This window comes from Beta vulgaris, chromosome 4 (assembly GCF_026745355.1).
Source record: "Beta vulgaris subsp. vulgaris cultivar EL10 chromosome 4, EL10.2, whole genome shotgun sequence".
In the NCBI taxonomy this organism is placed as follows: domain Eukaryota; kingdom Viridiplantae; phylum Streptophyta; class Magnoliopsida; order Caryophyllales; family Amaranthaceae; genus Beta; species Beta vulgaris.
Window position 1 is genome coordinate 41,758,923 of NC_079205.1, and position 18,526 is coordinate 41,777,448.

Below are 18,526 nucleotides of genomic sequence, written 5' to 3' on the forward strand. Positions count from 1 at the left end.
TCACTCAGGCTCCTTGAAAACACCAAGATGTCATCGATGAACACGACAACGAACTTGTCGAGGTAGGGCTTGAAGACACGGTTCATTAGGTCCATGAAAACAGCGGGGGCATTTGTCAACCCAAATGGCATCACCGAAAACTCATAATGACCGTATCGAGTCCTGAATGCGGTCTTTGAGATCTCTTCGGGCTTAATACGGAGTTGATGGTATCCGGATCTCAAATCAATCTTTGAAAAGGTAGTTGCACCTCGGAGTTGGTCAAATAGGTCATCGATGCGAGGGAGTGGGTATCTATTCTTGATGGTGATTTTATTTAACTCTCGATAGTCGATGCACAATCTCATTGTTCCATCTTTCTTCTTCACGAATAAGACTGGTGCTCCCCATGGTGATACACTTGGCCGAATATACCCCTTCTCGAGCAATTCGTCCAACTGCTTCTTCAATTCTTGCAATTCTGCTGGTCCCATACGGTAAGGTGCTTTTGAAATGGGAGCAGATCCTGGGATAAGATCAATGTTGAAGTCTATTTCCCTTTGCGGAGGCATGCCAGGTACCTCTTCGGAAACACATCGGGATACTCACAGACTATTGGGATGTCTGGTAAGGAGAGTTCGGGGGTGGTCACGTCAACCACATGGCATAAGAATCCGTAACACCCCTTTGCTAGTAATTTGAAAGCCTTCGCGGTAGAGATGGTTTTGGGCTTGGTTTTCTTCTTGATAGGAAACTTTACATCCATCTGGTCTTCTAAGAGAAATCTCATGATCAAGGCAGTTAATGTCGGCTTTATACTTAGACAACCAATCCATCCCCAAAATCACATCAAAGTCGGTCAGGTCAAACTGGACTAAGTCCACGAGGAATTCACACTTTTCTATGAGGATAGGACAATCCCTATATAGGATTTTACATGGAACAGATTCACCATTTGGAAGGGTGACAGACATGGATGAGAATTCAGGACATGATTTAGCTTTTAAACTTTTAGCAAATGACGTAGATATAAATGAATGAGAAGCTCCAGAGTTAAATAAAACATAAGCCGATACAGAGTTAACAGGAAAGGTACCGGTAATGACGGTGTCATCAGCCTCAGCTTCCTCTCTTTGCATCATGAACACTCTTCCAGCTTGAGGAGGTCCTCTGGGAGGGTATCTGTTGCTGTTGTTGCTGGTGTTGCCACCATAACCAGAATTCTGCATAACCCTTTGATCTCTCACTGGGACACGGTTGGTGACATTTCAACTCCACGATCACCAAGAGGGCAATTCTTAATACATGGCCTGGCTTACCACAACGGTAACATTGATCGCTTCCCCTCGACATTCTCTTGCTAATGGCCCAACTTATTACACTGTTCAACGAGGAACTTGTTTCTGACCATTGTTGTTCCCCATGTACCCCGTATTCTGCCTCTTGAAACCATTGCTTGGTTGGCTTCCCTGAGAGTTCCCCTTTCTCTTCCCATTCTCATATACCTCCTTTTGCAGCTTCGTTTTCCTTTCGACATTTATAGCTCTATCATATAGCTCTTGGTATGAGCTACTCATGTGTGCTGCCAACTTCACTTGAATATCAAGGTTTAGACCTCCTTCGAAGCGGTTCATCCTCTGTCGATCAGTAGTTACCAGGTCAGGAGCGAATCGAGCCAACTCATTAAACTTTACGGCATACTCCAATACAGACATGCTCCTTTGTTTCAAATGGATAAATTCAGACTCCATTTGTAGTTGCAGGGACGGGGGATAAAACTGTCTTCTCATAGCTTCTTTCAACTTTTCCCAACCAAATCCCGGTTGATCATGCATCTCCTTTGCAGTTTTCCACCATAAATCAGCTTGTCCTTTCAGATAAAAGACTGCAAAGTTGACCTTCCACTTGTCAGGGCACTGAGTAGCATCAAACAACTTCTCCATGTTGTTGAGCCATTCCTCAAACTCCGTGGGGTCTGGCTTGCCGTCATAGGTTGGCGGCTTGTGAGTGGAGAACTTCTTGAACATGTTAGAGCATTCCTCTTGCTCAGTTTTCGATCGTTGCCTGTTCCCTTGCAGAATCTCCATCATCATGAGTCCCATCAAGTTCAATTGATTCCCATTTGTTTCTCCAGAGGAATCCTTAAAAATAGGGTCGTTTCGAAGTGCGTCGAGTCTTGCTCTCATTTCCTCCAAATCGGCGTTGTTCGCGTTTCCTTTGTTAGCGCGTTCGCCTTCATTTGATTCCATCCTCTAAAATATGAAACGTTTAACGTTGTTACGCTTTCATAACAACCAAAGTAACTAACTGTTTATAAAATAATGTAAAATGATCCCATCCCGTTCCTAGCACTCACACTCGTATTATCATTTACATTACTCATTATCTTATTTTTATTACTTAATGTTACTATCACCTTTTTATTTACAATTTATAGCCTTTCTTATACTTCCTATTTAAAGTGACGTAAAACCATGAAGGTTTTACTTAGGGCTTCAGAACCGTTGCTCTGATACCACTCTGTAACGCCCCGACCTCTAAGCATCTTTATTAGGTTAGTAAATCTTGATTATTAGCAGCGGAAGTCCTAGCTTTTGGTCAGTGCGTTACTGCCGTACTTTCCATTAGGAAAATACAAGGCAACATACTTGCATAAACATATAATAACATGAAAACTTAAACGTACTACATTATATTAAAGTAGAACAGAGTTAATGTTAATTAAACTAACTAACTACTTAGGTTACAAAAGCTATAAATGTTTGAGTTATTTTAATAACATTTCCTCACTGCTAAGCCATGGCGTCATCCCCATCGGTACCTAAAACAAAACAAAAAAAAAACGTCATGAGCCAAGGCTCAGTAACATACTACTCTAACAACGTAAATTCATTTCAACTCATTTTATTTGAAAACAGGGAGAAGAGAATATCGCAAACATCATTTCATAAACATATAACTTGATAATAGAAATCCAACCATTTTAAGATATTATCCTTTATAATCTTACATCATTTTTAATGGTAACTTGGCAAGTACAACATCATAACATCATAATCATTAATCCGAAAGCGGTCACAACAAAGGTGACACTTGCGGTGCCCATAACATTAATCCGAAAGGCGGTCACAACAAAGGTGACACTTGCGGTGCCCATAACATATACATATCCGAAAGGCGGTCACAACAAAGGTGACACTTGCGGTGCCCATATCCGAAAGGCGGTCACAATAAAGGTGACACTTGCGGTGCCCATATCCGAAAGGCGGTCACAACAAAGGTGACACTTGCGGTGCCCATAAAGTACTGCCAAGAACCGTCTTTCACTTTCATTTATCATGTTTCGTTATTTTTATATTTATGTGGTAAAACATGTCTTAAGCATCATGAAAACCAATTCATCATCATAAACATCATTTAGCAAAACATTTCATATCCCGCAATCCATAAACACATATCACCAAAACATTATGTAAAATCGTCATAAAACGTAGTTGGAAGGGGAGTGCGGGTGTTAGCAGTAGACGTTACCTCGAGTCGCGATTATTATACTTGATAGCCGGGTGAGGCTTGTAATATCCCTTTTCCTTTCTAATCTATTCAAGGATTAATATAAGACGACTTATTAATATTCTATTCTAAATCTTTAAGCTCTACGATCCATTTCCATCATGTGTCTATGAGTTACTAGAGTGTTTATGAACTTAATAGTTATGAAACCTTATTATCACCATTTATTACTTAAACTATAATTCTTGAATTTAATAACTTGATTACTAGCTTATGTAAACTATTTAATTAGTGATAACCATTTCTTCTAAGATTCATGGAAGTTCGTGTTTAATGACTTGAAGGTATGATTATAGAACTTTCATACTTTAGTTAGACTTTTGATAGTAAGGTGATATCTAACTCATTGTTAAACTCTAACTTGTACTAGTGATATTTCATGCTTATTGATACCCATGTATTAGTGACTTATTTAATTTATAACTTAGAAAGTGGGATTCATTCATTAAGCTAAAAAGTGGAGCTACATGTACTCATTTTTAAGAATAAGCTTACTAGGTAACACTATACTTATATAATCCAAGTATACTTAATTAATATTACTTTATAATACTTAAATTTAAGTCATAAATATATACTTGAATTGGGTTATTATTGTAAATATATAGGAAGCTATAATCAAATTAATCAAATGGTTATTCATTAAAGTTTTAAGTAAGAACATAATATCAAAACTATTAGTGGAGGGTCATACTTAATCCTTTGATTTACTCCAATAAAATTACTACATTAGAAATTTAGCCCAATAAATTATTTAGACAAGTAACTAATGTTTACTTAAAGCCCAAACTAATGACTTATTAGTGATGTAATAGTTTTTCAAACCAAAATAGGAGGGAAAGGAGTAACACTCACTGGGTAAAATAGAGAGAAGACACGAAGGACAGCAGGGGGCGTTGGTCTGAGCTCCGGCGGGTTCCAGGTGGTGCGGCGTGATGGCCAGCAGGGTGGCGGCGCGTCAGGTGGCAGCAGCCCAGTCGGGCCGAGAAGGGAGAGGCAGCGAGACAGGGGAGGGGGAGAGAGCAGCGAGAAGGAGAGGAAGAGGAAGAGGGGGGGTTGCCGGCGTGTCGGCAGGCTGGTGGTGAGGGTCCACACGCGCAGGAGTGGCAGCAGTCAGGTGGTGATGGTCGGAGGGTGGCCGGAAAATAAGGAGGTTGGGTGGTAGTGTTGAAAGTTTTCTGATTTTTGGATGGAGATGAATAGTAAAATCAGCATACTATTTATAGTAATTTTAGGAACAAAGCTCAATTAAAATAATGGTGGATTAATGGTGAAGTATACTTGGGGAGCAAGGTGTTCTAGAAGCCTTGGGGAGCAAGGTCATGGAGCTTGAGGAAGAAGATGAGTTGTGTGGATGGTGAATTTCCTTTTTTTGGAAATTTTCTAATTCTTTTACTAATACTAAAATAGTGATTTTTCCTACTTCCTTTTTAATGTATTACCAATCTAACTTAGCTTATTTTATTAAATACTTGATTTTATTTTGTCGAATATATTAAAGAAGTGATTAAATAAATAATAAATAATTTATTTAAACTAATTATCAATGTTAATCAAGTTCGGATTTTCGGGATATTACATGCCGGGCCCGGGCCAAAATCTAAAATCTCCAAACGTGCAAGGCCCACGGCCCATGTTATGGCCAGCGGGCCGGGCCGGGCCCATAGCGGGTTCGGGCAGGGCCGGGCCGAAAACGGGCCGGGCTCGGGCAGCCCGCGGGCCAGCCCGGCCCATGGCCACCTTTATTTGGAAGTTATTTGTAATCTGTTATTTGATTTTCAAGTTGTTATGTTGTGGGCCCCTGATCCACGGATCCAGGATTGTTTTATAGGTTTTGTTTCCGCTGTGATTAAATGTAAATTCGAGGATTGTTAAGTGTTAATTGTGTTTTGTGTATCTTGAGTGTGATTAGTTAACAGCTTGAAAGTGTGGGCTGTTACAGGAATGATATCCATTCCATTATTTGGTTGGGCATAATTAGGGGAGAGTCTCATACTCAAGGGTTTCTATCTCCACCCCATCCCCCTAGAATCCAAATCTCCCCTCCCCCCTAGTTTCTAACTCCATTCCCTCAAGTTTCAAACCCTAATTTGTGTGGAAAGAAGAGAGAGAGAGAAGGGTTAAACCCTAGACAAGAGAGAATCCAGTCGTCGCCGACCACCCTTTTCCGACCCCCACCGTCGCCGACCACCTTTTTTGCAGAAGGTATGTCCTCTTTTCGCCCTCAATTTCTTGTCAATTACAGTTTCCAATTTGATGGAATTTTCGTGACAAATTTGATATCTGCTTGATCAATCTCCTTTATCGATTCCTTAATCTAGCTGCACCATTCTCCTCAATTACAGTAGCGATCTTCGTGACAAATTTGATGGAATTTTCTGTCATTGATTTAATGTGGATTTGTACAATCATGTTATTGGATATCTGCTTTATCAATCTCCTTAATCTAGCTGCACCAAATTTACAAGCTTGCTTACCTGATTCAGTGTTCATCGTTGCCACTGATAGGAATTTCTGGGAAATTTTAATTTTGAATCAAGAAAATAAATGTTGTACTAAGAGTAAGATGATTATTGTCCGCATGAAAATTATGGGGTTTAATAATGAAATTCGTGTATTATTTTTTATGATAATTCAACTGTATGGTTGTACACTATTAATAATTACCCATCCTGATCCACAATAATTTTCATGGATCATCTATTGGATATTTGGTACAATCATGTTATTGAATCACTTTTTAAAAATTATTGTCTGGTTAGTCTAATGTGGATTTGTATAGTGGTCAAAGGTGCAAGCTAGCAATTTGAATTATGTTAAATTATGTTGAATTCTCTCCCTTCCTAGTTGATGGTTGTTGTTCCCCCTACTTCTATGATTCAACTTGGCTTCTCTAAATAAATTATGCTAGTTACTTGATGACAGCTTATATGTGAATGGTGATGAGTTGATGCTCTTTGTGATATGGATGACGCTTTGTGCCAACTTATAATAACTAGTATGAGTTGAAGAATAGTCGTATTAATATAAATTGTATGTCATTGTCTACAGAAATGGCTCCATCTCAATTGACCATAGTAAGGAGATTGAAGAAAAGGCATATAGAATTGTTATTACTTTTCATGATAGTTAACAATATTAACACAATAATGTATTTGTTGATGTGTATGATGGGTATTAGGGGTGTTAATGAGCCAGGGTGGCTCGCAAACTGTTCGAGCTCGGCTCGGTCAAAGATCGGTCAAAGCTCGGCTCGAGAGAGCTCGGCTTGAGTTCGAGATCGGCTCGCGACCTTAACGAGCCGAGCCGAGCCTAGTAGAGTTTGGCTCGAAAGCTCGCAAACATGTTCGAAAAATTTTAAAGTACAAATTTTTATACATTAATTTCTAACCCAACATGAATCACAATTTCAAGTCCACTTTAAAATATTTACCAAATTAAAAGTTTTAGCCCAATTAAAAGATACAAACTAAGGGCTTTTTTTTCAGCCCAATTAAAATTTAACAAACAATTGAAACACCCAAAACACTTCAACATTCATTCACGATTTCACGCAGCCTACACTTCTACTGCTGCACAGACTTCTTCAAGGGTTTTCGAAAACCCTAAATCCCCAATATCCAGTCCAGCGGCGGCGGCGACCAACGTCAGCGACCAACGGCGGCGACCAGCGGCGGCGACCAGCATATTCTCTCGGTGGCGACTGGCGAGCAACATCTTCGGCGGCGAGCAGGATGACAGGTTTGTTCATAGTTTTCATTTTTTTTTCGATTTAATCTGAATTCGAAATTTCTATGTGCCATTGTATGATGAATTCGAAGTTTTTCTATTTAATCTGAATTCGAAGTTTTTTTCGATTTACAGCACTTGTTTATACAATCTTTCTGTGGAAAAACTATTCAGTCGAGTTGGTATAATTGCTAGAAATATTTTCGAGCTTTTTCGAGCTGAACAGTTCGCGAACTCTTTCGAGCCGAGCCTCGAGCCGAGCCGAATTTTTTTTTTTCGAACTCGAGCCGAGCCCATATTTTCGAGCTCGAGCCGAGCTCGGACCCTCACATTCTCGAGCCGAGCCGAGCCCTGTTCGGTCTCGGTTCGGCTCGTTAACACCCCTAATGGGTATAGTTACCCATCAAATTGAGCGACCAAGATATAGTAAGAGTGAGAAGAAATTTCTAAGACAAGAGCATTTGAATACACTAATCAAGCATAATGATATAGCTTGTAAAAGTGAACTTCACGTCAATAGAAAAACCTTTTATGTCCTCTGTGAGATGGTTAGAGATATTGGAGGTTTAAACGGTACTCGCAATATGTCTTTAGAAGAAATTGTGGCCACGTTTTTGTACACATTGGCTCATCACTTAAAAAATAGGACAATTGGAAGTCATTTTTTCGAAGTGGAGAAAGTGTCAGTAGAAATTTTCATCGATGTCTTCTGGCTATTCTGAAGCTACATACACACTTTTTATCATTCTTTAAAAAATCCATCACGTTGTTGATTGTGAACTTATTGCTCTTAATTTGTTGTTATGTAGAATTGTTTAGGAGCTTTAGATGGAACTCACATTAGTGTTCAAGTGCCAAGTGAGGATAGACCAAAGTATCGAACGAGGAAAGGTTCTATTGCTATGAATGTTTTAGGTGTATGTAATCCTAATTTGGAATTCATATATGTGCAACCTGGTTGGGAAGGATCTGCTCATGATGGACGTGTCCTTCGAGATGCTATTAGTAGGCCTAATGGTTTGAAAGTGTCACAAGGTATTCATATCTAGACCTAAGATTTTATATTGTAGTATTCGAATAACCAATGTCATGACTTATTTGTTTGTCGTATTTCAAGGTGCTTACTATTTGTAGTTGCGGGATACACAAATTGTGAAGGGTTTGTAGCACCATATACAGGTCATCGATATCACCTTAAAGAGTGGGGGGACCGACAACCAATTAGTGTAGAGGAATACTTCAACATGAAACATTCTAAGGCTAGAAACATTATTGAGAGATGTTTTGGACTTTTGAAAGGAAGATGATGTATTTTAAGGCCCCCTTCCTTTTTTCCAATACGTACTCATGGGAGTATAGTTGAAGCATGTGTCTTGCTACACAATCTTATTCGAAAGCATATGCCAACATATGACACTATGTATTTTGATTCTAATAGTGATGAAGAAAGTGACGATGAGGATCTTGATGGTGAAGTTGAGTATATTACTCATATAGCGACTTCATATGCTTGGACTACTTCTAGGAACAACTTAGCACAAAATTTGTTTAATAATTGGAAAGCTAGGCGTAGTAATCAAGCATAAGTTGTTTGTTTATTTTCCTACTTTTGTTTAGCATCGATTTGGTTGTATTGTTATGGTGTAATTTTTTCCTTATGTTGTAAAAGAATTATTTCTGTATCTTTTATGAGTATGACAATATTTGTTCCTTTCATTAGTATGCATATACTTTTTCTATTTTTCTTAAGCTTATTTTTATATTTATCTTGTTTGTTCATATATGATATATTTTGAATAGGATGGATGTTGGTCAAATTATTCAAAGTGGAAGGCGGAAAAATAAGCGATCATGGACTAAACTCGAAGAAGAATGTTTAATCAATGGATTGGTAGAAATGAGTGTCGACCCATCATGGAAAGCAGATGGGAGTTTCAAGAGTGGTTTCAAAAATAAATTGGAAGAGAAAATGAATGAAAAAAACCCCTGGATGTGGGTTGAAAGTCGTTCCTCATATTGAATCGAAAATCAAATGGTTCAAGGATAAGTACAACGTGCTCACTGAAATGTTTCGTACTTTTGGTTTTTCTTGGGATAATGAGAAGAATATGATTGTTTGTGAGAGACAATCATATGAAGATTTCTGCAGGGTACTATTATATCCTAATTACTTCAATATGTGTAGTTTTAATTTCATCAAATATTAATATTTTTTGTTCTTGTTTCAGCAACACAAAAATGCTCAAGGATTGTGGAATGTTCCTTTTCCATTCTTTGAACAGTTGGCGATCGTTTTCGGTGTTGATCGAGCTACTGGACTACAATATGAGACTTTTGTGGAAGCTATTGCCAATCAGGAAAAAGAGACTATTAAACTAGATAAAGATGGTAGTGATGAAGATGATGAACCTGATGATAATGAGTCCGTAAATCAATCAAAGCAATCAACTCCAAGTGAACCTTCTTCAAAAAAACGAAAGAAAGAAAAGACTACAAAGGGACAAGGAAGGAAGATAAAGACTCCTGAGGTTGTGGACTTGACTTCTTCTTTTAATAATATGTCTTCTAGCTTTTCAGGTTATATGAATGAAACGAACATGCACATGGCGACTATTGCAAGAGCCTTCTCCACTACACAACAACATTAGCAGGCCATCATGGCTCGTGAATAAGTCGAAGAAAATCAAAAGAGTAATTTGATAAATGAATTGCTTAACATTTCAAGGTTGACAAGATTTGAAATAATGGAAGCTTCCAAAAGATAAACATATTATGGCAACAAAAATTTGAATTGTTGATAGATAGCAACATATATTATTTTTTTGTTACCTATTATAAAGTGACGTTTTTTACTCTAATTTTTCAACAAATAAAAGAAACATATTTTTGATTTGTTGCTATTGGAAACTAGTTGTTTTACTATTTGTTGCTAGATATCATCGTATTTTCAATTTGTTGTCATATAACAACAAACTACGACAACAAATATTTGGTTTGTTGTCATTATAAACAATTAATTTACTATTTGTTGTTAGATGGCATCATATTTGCGATTTGTTGTCATTTAACAACAAATTACGACAACCAATTGTGGCTCTGTTGACATTAGGAACAATTAATTTTACTAACTGTTACTAGATGGCATCATATTTCCAATTTGTTGCAATTTAGCAACAAATTACCAAAACCAATATTTCATTCATTGATCACATTAGAAACAATTAATTTTATGGTTTGTTGATAGATGACATCATATTTTCATTATGTTGCTATTTAGAAACAAATATGGAAATAGATATTTGATTTGTTATCGTTGGAAACAATATATTTTATTATTTGTTGTTGAAATAACATCAGTTTTTTCCAAAAATGTGTCCCACATCGAAGAAAGATTAGCCAAACTACCACTTTATATATCAAGAAATTTCATACACTATTATCAATTTCTATTAGTATCAGTATGCAAATATCATTCAGAACTGTAAGTGGACTGACTCTCCTTCAGGTTAACCCACGTTGTATGAAGAGTGCATTAGTTAAAGTGTAACTCTATAACAATCAAAAGTTTGTTACTATTTTTAGCAACCAATATCAATAATTTGTTACTAATGTCTAGCAACAAAACATTAATAATTTGTTGCGATAAGTCGCAACAATCATTTATAACTCGTTACTAGAGTTGGCAACAAATTTGCCAAATATAGAAACCAACATGGCAACAATATTTCAATGGATGCTATGTGGCAACAAAAATGTTTCATATTTTGTAGCTAAAATCATATGGAAACAACCTTTTAGCAACAACTATTTTTTGTTTCCAATTTGTTGCTAACGCGAGTTAGCAACAAATTTCTCATGAATACCAACAATTTTTTACTATTGCTAAATTGATTTATTTTTGTAGTGGATTGACCTCTAATTCAAGTGAACTATCCCTCTTATACCAATGTCCAGATGAGGAATGGAGAAAAGATTTTATTGTCAACCTCATTCATCCTAACTTGGGAACATGAAGACACAAAGATGCTTGATTTAACCCTTGTTAAGATTTCATGTTGGATTTTTACAACTATGTTGGACTATTATATTTTGTGGTGTTTTTATATTGGTTTGGACACTTTATATTGATGTTTTAAATATTCTTGTAGAGCTTTGGTGTATTGAATTTGAGCATGATTTAGGAATTTTAGACACTATATGGATATGGCTACTTAAGACACTTTATATTGATGATTTAAATACTCTTGTAGACCGTACTATATATATATATATATATATATATAGTATATAATTATATTATATATACATATAGCTGGTACAATTATATTAAAATAAAAACTGGATGCGAAATCCATTCCAAAAGTGAACCAAACAGTAGAAATGGACATTGAATCCATTACAGAATTGAACCAGGCCAAATAGTTTGAAACTGGTATGGGGTTCTGGATTCATACCACCCTGGTATGGACATCCATACCATTCCATTCCAGTTCAGTGAATCAAACAGGCCCTTAGTAAAGGTTTAAAATCAAAAACAAAAAATTGAAAATGAAAATAAACCCAACAGCTTTTGCCACATCACCATTTAACTTGCTGGTAACATTTACTTTTCACCAAATTTTAAGTAATTGTAATGTTTGCTTAATATAAGATAATCCAAATGTTGACTTAATTTAAGAACACCGGGCAAATATTTACTTTATATGATTTGCTTATGACAAATATAATATTTAATTCACCTCAAGATACTATATCATAAATTTGGAACTGAATATTGTATTGTGACAAAACACAATAATATCTAAATTTAACACTCTATCTTTGTTCAATAACACAATATTGGGGCTTAATATTTGGTCGTGGCCCATAGTATATGGCCCAACAATATCGAGGTGTAACATTTAATTGATAAAGAATGGTAGCTGAACACAATATTGTCATTGTATAATATGAATATGTTATAAAGAAACTAAGACAATATTATCACTCTATTGGTTATAAATTAGTATAACGACTTTTGATATGTTGTAATATTATAAAGAATGACAATCATATGTTTATAATTACCGTTCATATGAGGCGTAAGTGATAATAATGAGGGTTCATATGCTGTACAATAACAATAAACATAACAACAATTTGTATAAATGAGTAAAGTTACTAAACTAATACTTACAGTATTGGCTACTGGCTTATTGCGTTTATGCGTTATTACAATGGAGTATATACGTAAACAATATACATTAAAGTCACTTATGGTCAATCATCAAACGATTACGTCAAATCAAATAGTTACTAAACTTGTTAACTACTATATAGTAACTTAGCACTTAATCAGTTACTCACTTAGACCTAATAACCTAGTAATTCACTAACTTATTAGTTGTCAATTGTTATTAATCTTGTTTTTTTGTTTTAGGATATTTCGGGTTTAGGGATTAAGGTTTAGGGTTTTCGGTTCATTTGCAGATATCTGAAATTATACAAATCATGGAAATTTATTGGATACCCTATCGGAAAAAATTATTTTCAAGTCCGGATATCCGAAATATCCGATGATTTGATTCGAAACTTATTTTACAAACTTTACCTTTGAACATTTCAATTTCGGATATCTGGCCCGATCCGTTCGTTTCGAATATATCTGAAACATTCGGATCGGATATCCGAAATGAACACCCCTTTTACATTAACTAAAGTCTTCTTATATTTGTAGATACCCCAAACATCATTGGCATAACAAACCCATTCGAACACAATTATAATAATGGTTAAATGGGATCCAACACAATACTACTAATTATAAACACAAGATTCTCTTATAGAAACACAATACAACTTTAACATGCTTTATGATATAATCCCTTATACGCCTATGAATCACACAAAAGTACTACAAGGAGGACTTTTTTTAGGGGGGGAAACCAAATGAACATTAAACAATATAAAACAATACTATGATTTTGGTTTTGGCGCCAAAAAATTTTCATTATTGTGGGTACATATATACTACTACATGGGAAATGGATAACGATGACATGTTCGTTGTATTTTGCGCGTCGGTTTGCTTTCTTTTGTAACGATCTACTTAATGCAAGTGTAATTTTAAGTACCTCACTTAGCATTATAATGGTTGTATGGATAATTTTAAGTACTTTCTATAATTATGGTTTTAAATGAAGCATCGTATTGTGTTTATCATTTCCGCTATATTGTCGACAACATATGTAATGGTGTTAAGGTGGCTTTACCTTATAAGTTCAAAAAACTTATGTCCAACTAAGCAACATATTGTGTTTTTGTTTTGTCATGTATTGTCAAATTGATAGAAATGGTGTTCATGTGAACATTTTCCACGCATGCCTTTTTTTCTTATGAAACCACGTCGTAAATTACTTATTAATGTGATAGTAAAAATAGTGTTATTAATAGTCAATCATTTAGATGTGAAAAAAGAACTAATATGCGTTAACTCTTTTTTTCATTAACGTTCAATATAATATTCGTTTTGGGTAATTTATACTTGTTATAAGGTTTTCTAAAATTTTTTGCACGCGATGCGTGCTTGAATTTTTTTCGAAACAGAAACTCGATTTTCTTCGACATAAGAGTAAAAATTTGAACATTACACATACAAAGTATAATTGTTTTTAGTTGCAAAATTTGATTGGTTTAGTTTTTGTCACTTAAGTCTCTCACCATTCTTTTCCTTTTTTTTTTTTACTTTCAAAGTTAAGTTCTATGAACAAAATAGATATTTTATTGAATTTATTTATGATTTATTAATATCATAATTTTTTAGTTGAATTTTGAATTATGTACAATACTTCATAAAATTGTAAAGAAAGTGGACATTTTGATTTCAAGTCAATTTTTTCATAGGTTGTAGTTTGTAAGTGTTTTTAAGTTTTTGTAAAGCTTCCTCGTTTTAGTGATTTGCATAACGCAAATTATGCAATTTTATGATTTTAGTTGACCTGTGAGTGATTGTTATAATTATATTTTTGGAATTTTTGTTTGAAACCCCTTTTGATTTGTAAGTGAATTTGTAATTTAGAATGGGAAGGGCGTAACATAGTCTCTTTATTCGGGGACACCATAGCTCCCCCCATTCCCTTATATAATAGAGATATGTTGTACTTTAATTTTGAATGATATTTTACATAAACCTTTTTACCTTGATAATTAATCGCTATTATATGATAGAAAAAGATAGGTCCAAATATATGTAAAAGTTTCATTATATATAGGAAATACTATAAAAAAGTAAATAATGTTTTTCCTTGTCTAACTTCTAAATTCTGATTTCACTACAAATACACCTCTTTTTTTTTATCATGACCCACCATTAATTGTGAATGGTTTTTGAGAATAGTGATTTGTAAGTAAATTTTTGTAAATATTTTTGTATGTATTGACGTTCTAGGTTATTTGTAAGTAAAAAAAAGGACACTATTGCTCCCCCCTTCCCTTATATAATAGAGATTAGTATATATATGATTTTATTGGATAATAAGTCACACAAATTAAGAGTATACACTAATAGATATTGTTTTTCTTGAAGAAATGATGGTTTTGGTGTATAAAAAACTAACAACCATTAATTAAGTTTTCTCATGCATATGTTTAATGTAATTAGTATCGATTTGTTAACTAATGAAGGCATCGTATTGTGTTTGTCAATAACATTTTAATGTCATGTTAAGGTGGCTTTACGTTATAAGTTCAAAAAAATTGTGTCCAACGAAGCAACATATTGTGTTTCTGCATTTATCATGTATTGTCAAATTGATAGAAATGGTGTTCATGTGAACATTTTCCACGCATGCCTTTTTTCTTAATAAACCACATCGTAAATTACTTATTAATTTGACATTAAAGTAGTGTTATTAGTAGTCAATCATTTAGACTTGAAAAAAGAACTAATATGCGTTAACTTTTTTTTTCCATTAACGTTCAATATAGGGGTGTTAACGAGTCGAACCGAGACCGAACAGGGGTCGGCTCGGCTCGAGAATGTGAGGGTCCGAGCTCGGCTCGAGCTCGAAAATCTGGGCTCGGCTCGAGTTCGAAAAAAAAAAAAATTCGGCTCGGCTCGAGGCTCGGCTCGAAAGAGTTCGCGAACTGTTCGGCTAGAAAAAGCTCGAAAATATTTCTAGCAATTATACCAACTCGACTGAATAGTTTTTCCACAGAAAGATTGTATAAACAAGTGCTGTAAATCGAAAAAAACTTCGAATTCAGATTAAATAGAAAAACTTCGAATTCATCATACAATGGCACATAGAAATTTCGAATTCAGATTAAATCGAAAAAAAAAAACGAAAACTATGAACAAACCTGTCATCCTGCTCGCCGCCGAAGATGTTGCTCGCCAGTCGCCACCGAGAGAATATGCTGGTCGCCGCCGTTGGTCGCTGCCGTTGGTCGCCGCCGCCGCTGGACTGGATATTGGGGATTTAGGGTTTTCGAAAACCCTTGAAGAAGTCTGTGCAGCAGTAGAAGTGTAGGCTGTAGCGTGAAATCGTGAATGAACGTTGAAGTGTTTTGGGTGTTTCAATTGTTTGTTAAATTTTAATTGGGCTGAAAAAAGAGCCCTTAGTTTGTATCTTTTAATTGGGCTAAAACTTTTAATTTGGTAAATATTTTAAAGTGGACTTGAAATTGTAATTCATGTTGGGTTAGAAATTAATGTATAAAAATTTGTACTTTAAAATTTTTCGAACATGTTTGCGAGCTTTCGAGCCGATCTCTACTAGGCTCGGCTCGGCTCGTTAAGGTCGCGAGCCGATCTCGAACTCAAGCCGAGCCCTCTCGAGCCGAGCTTTGACCGATCTTTGACCGAGCCGAGCTCGAACAGTTTGCGAGCCACCCTGGCTCATTAACACCCCTAGTTCAATATAATATTTGTTTTGGGTAATTTATACTTGTTATAAGGTTTATAGTATATATATGATTTTATTGGATGATAAGTCACACATATTAAGATTATACAGTAGTAGATATTTTTTCTTGAAAAAAATGATGGTTTTGTTGTATAAAAATCTAAAAAACATTAATTAATTTTTTTAATTCATTTGTTTAGTACCTTAGTGTTATTAGTATCGATTTGTTAACTAATAAAAATGAAGGCATGGTCTTGTGTTTATCAGTTATGCTATATTTAGAACAACATATGTGATGGTGTTAAGGTGGCTTTACTTTACAAGTTCGAAAATGTTATGTACAATGTAGTAACATATTGTGTTTCTGCGTTGCCATATATTGTCAAAATGATAAAAATGGTGTTCATGTGAACACCGCCACTCATGTCTTTTATTTTATTTTTAAAGTCATGCAACACGTGGTATATTACTTATTAATATCACATTAAAATATGTGTTAAGGTTTTTTTCTTCCAATATTAATAAAGTAATTTCCTCCAATACAGAATTTTGCATTTGTATGTACTCCACATACTTTCAATTCACGAAAAATACAATTAATTCGTGCCTCTTTCCGGCATCAAACGTTAAGTTACAGCTCTGATGGGTGGGTTGAAGAGTGAGGTTGAAGAGTGAGGTTTGGAGAGAGGATGACACAATTTTCAAAATTATTATTAAACTAGCATATGGAATGAAAGAAAATACTCCATTCCCATGCTTTTACAATCCCATCTTACTAAATCACTTGAATTTATAAACTTACCCTTGATATGGTGTAATAGCCTATATTTTAAGCAGGTTTAATAACGACTTTATAAATGAGATTTGATAAGTATAATAGTTGATATTTTCAGACACGTTTTAGTCAAAGTTAGCTATGTTCATATTAGTAAAGAAATTACTTTAAGAATTTTTTTTTTTTATCGTCTAAAGTAAGTTCCAACAACAAATAAGTTAGTATGAATTTTACATAATAGAGATATTGAGTTAAGGATTTTAAGCTTTGAAATAAAGAGAAACCCATTTTTAATTACAATTTATTTCTCCTCACTCATGCTATGTCCTCTAGATGCTAGAGCATCACTCTCTCCTCTTCATAACTTCTCAATCAAGTGCCAAAGTGTATTTTTCCTAGGGGTGTGCAAAAATATCCGATCCGAAATTTCTGATATCCGATCCGATTTTGAGATTTCGGATATTTCGGATCGGGTACCCGGAAAAAATTTCGGGTTTTCGGATCGGATACGGATCGGGATTTTTCAAAAAAATTCAACGGGCCCGATCCGAAAATCCGGTGATCCGATCCGAAAACCCGCTATCCGACCCGAAAACCCGGTGATCCGATCCGAAAAGTTCGGATATCCGAAAATTTCGGATCGGATTCGGATCGCAATTTCCCCGATCCAAAATTTTCGGATCCGATCCGATATCCGACTTTGAACACCCCTAATTTTTCCCATAGATCAATTATTCTCTTCAAGACTTCATTTTAATTACCCAAGTGGTTAAGAATTGGGAGAAACCTTAAAACCAAAATAAAACCCCAAACAATAACTTTCTCTCTCCTCTGATTTTATACCCCGTAATTTGCATGTTCAATTTCTGTATTCTGGAATCGAAATTTGCCAAAACTTATTACATGAAAGTTGTAGATCTCGAAAAGTTATTGAACTTAGACCCAAAAATCACTTGATTTGGAGTTCGGAGCTATGAGTTATGGTCCTTGCAAGTTTGGTGTTGCTACCTTCATTTCTCTCTCCTCTGTTTTTATTCCGACAATATGTTGCCCCAATTATCTACAACATGCAATCCAATTTTGCTATTTATTGCTGAATCAAAGTTGTAGATAACTTCAAGCTAATGAATTTGGGCGCAAAAATCACTTGATTTGGAGTTCGGAGCTATGAGTTATGGTCTTTGTAAGTTAGGTGTTGCTACCTTCATTTCTCTCTCCTCTGTTTTTATTCCGATAATCTGTTGCCTCAATTATCTACAACATGCAATCTAATTTTACTCTTTGTTGCTGAATCAAAGTTGTAGATCACTTCGAGCTAATGAATTTGGGCACAAAAATCGCTCAATTCGGAGTTCAGAGCTATGAGTTACGCCTCATACAAGTTCAGCACTGCTGCTGTACTTTGTGTTGCGTTGCTGCCATGGTTGGCTTTGTTTTCCCATGTTGTCATTGCTAACTTGCTTGCCTTGTTGCTGCCATTGTGTTGGTATTCCTTTCCATATGAAGGTATAAGCTAATTTTTCTTAATTCCTCATCTCCTTTGATTCCAATTCAAGTGTGGTGCAAATGAATTTTATATTCTGATTTT

General features: G+C 35.4%; 1 protein-coding gene across 1 annotated transcript; it reads right to left on the bottom strand.

Annotated features, from left to right (window-relative positions):
• Positions 1 to 632: 632 nt before the first annotated feature.
• LOC130591144 (uncharacterized) lies at positions 633 to 1,208 on the bottom strand. The gene has a single exon (XM_057394073.1). It carries the CDS (start codon positions 1,206 to 1,208, stop codon positions 633 to 635), a length of 576 nt encoding a protein of 191 aa, XP_057250056.1.
• Between the last annotated feature and the right edge of the window lie 17,318 nt (positions 1,209 to 18,526).

Bases quoted from the DNA above. Each gene is read 5' to 3' on its own strand.
- LOC130591144 (XM_057394073.1), bottom strand. From the start codon at position 1,208: ATGCAGAATTCTGGTTATGGTGGCAACACCAGCAACAACAGCAACAGA.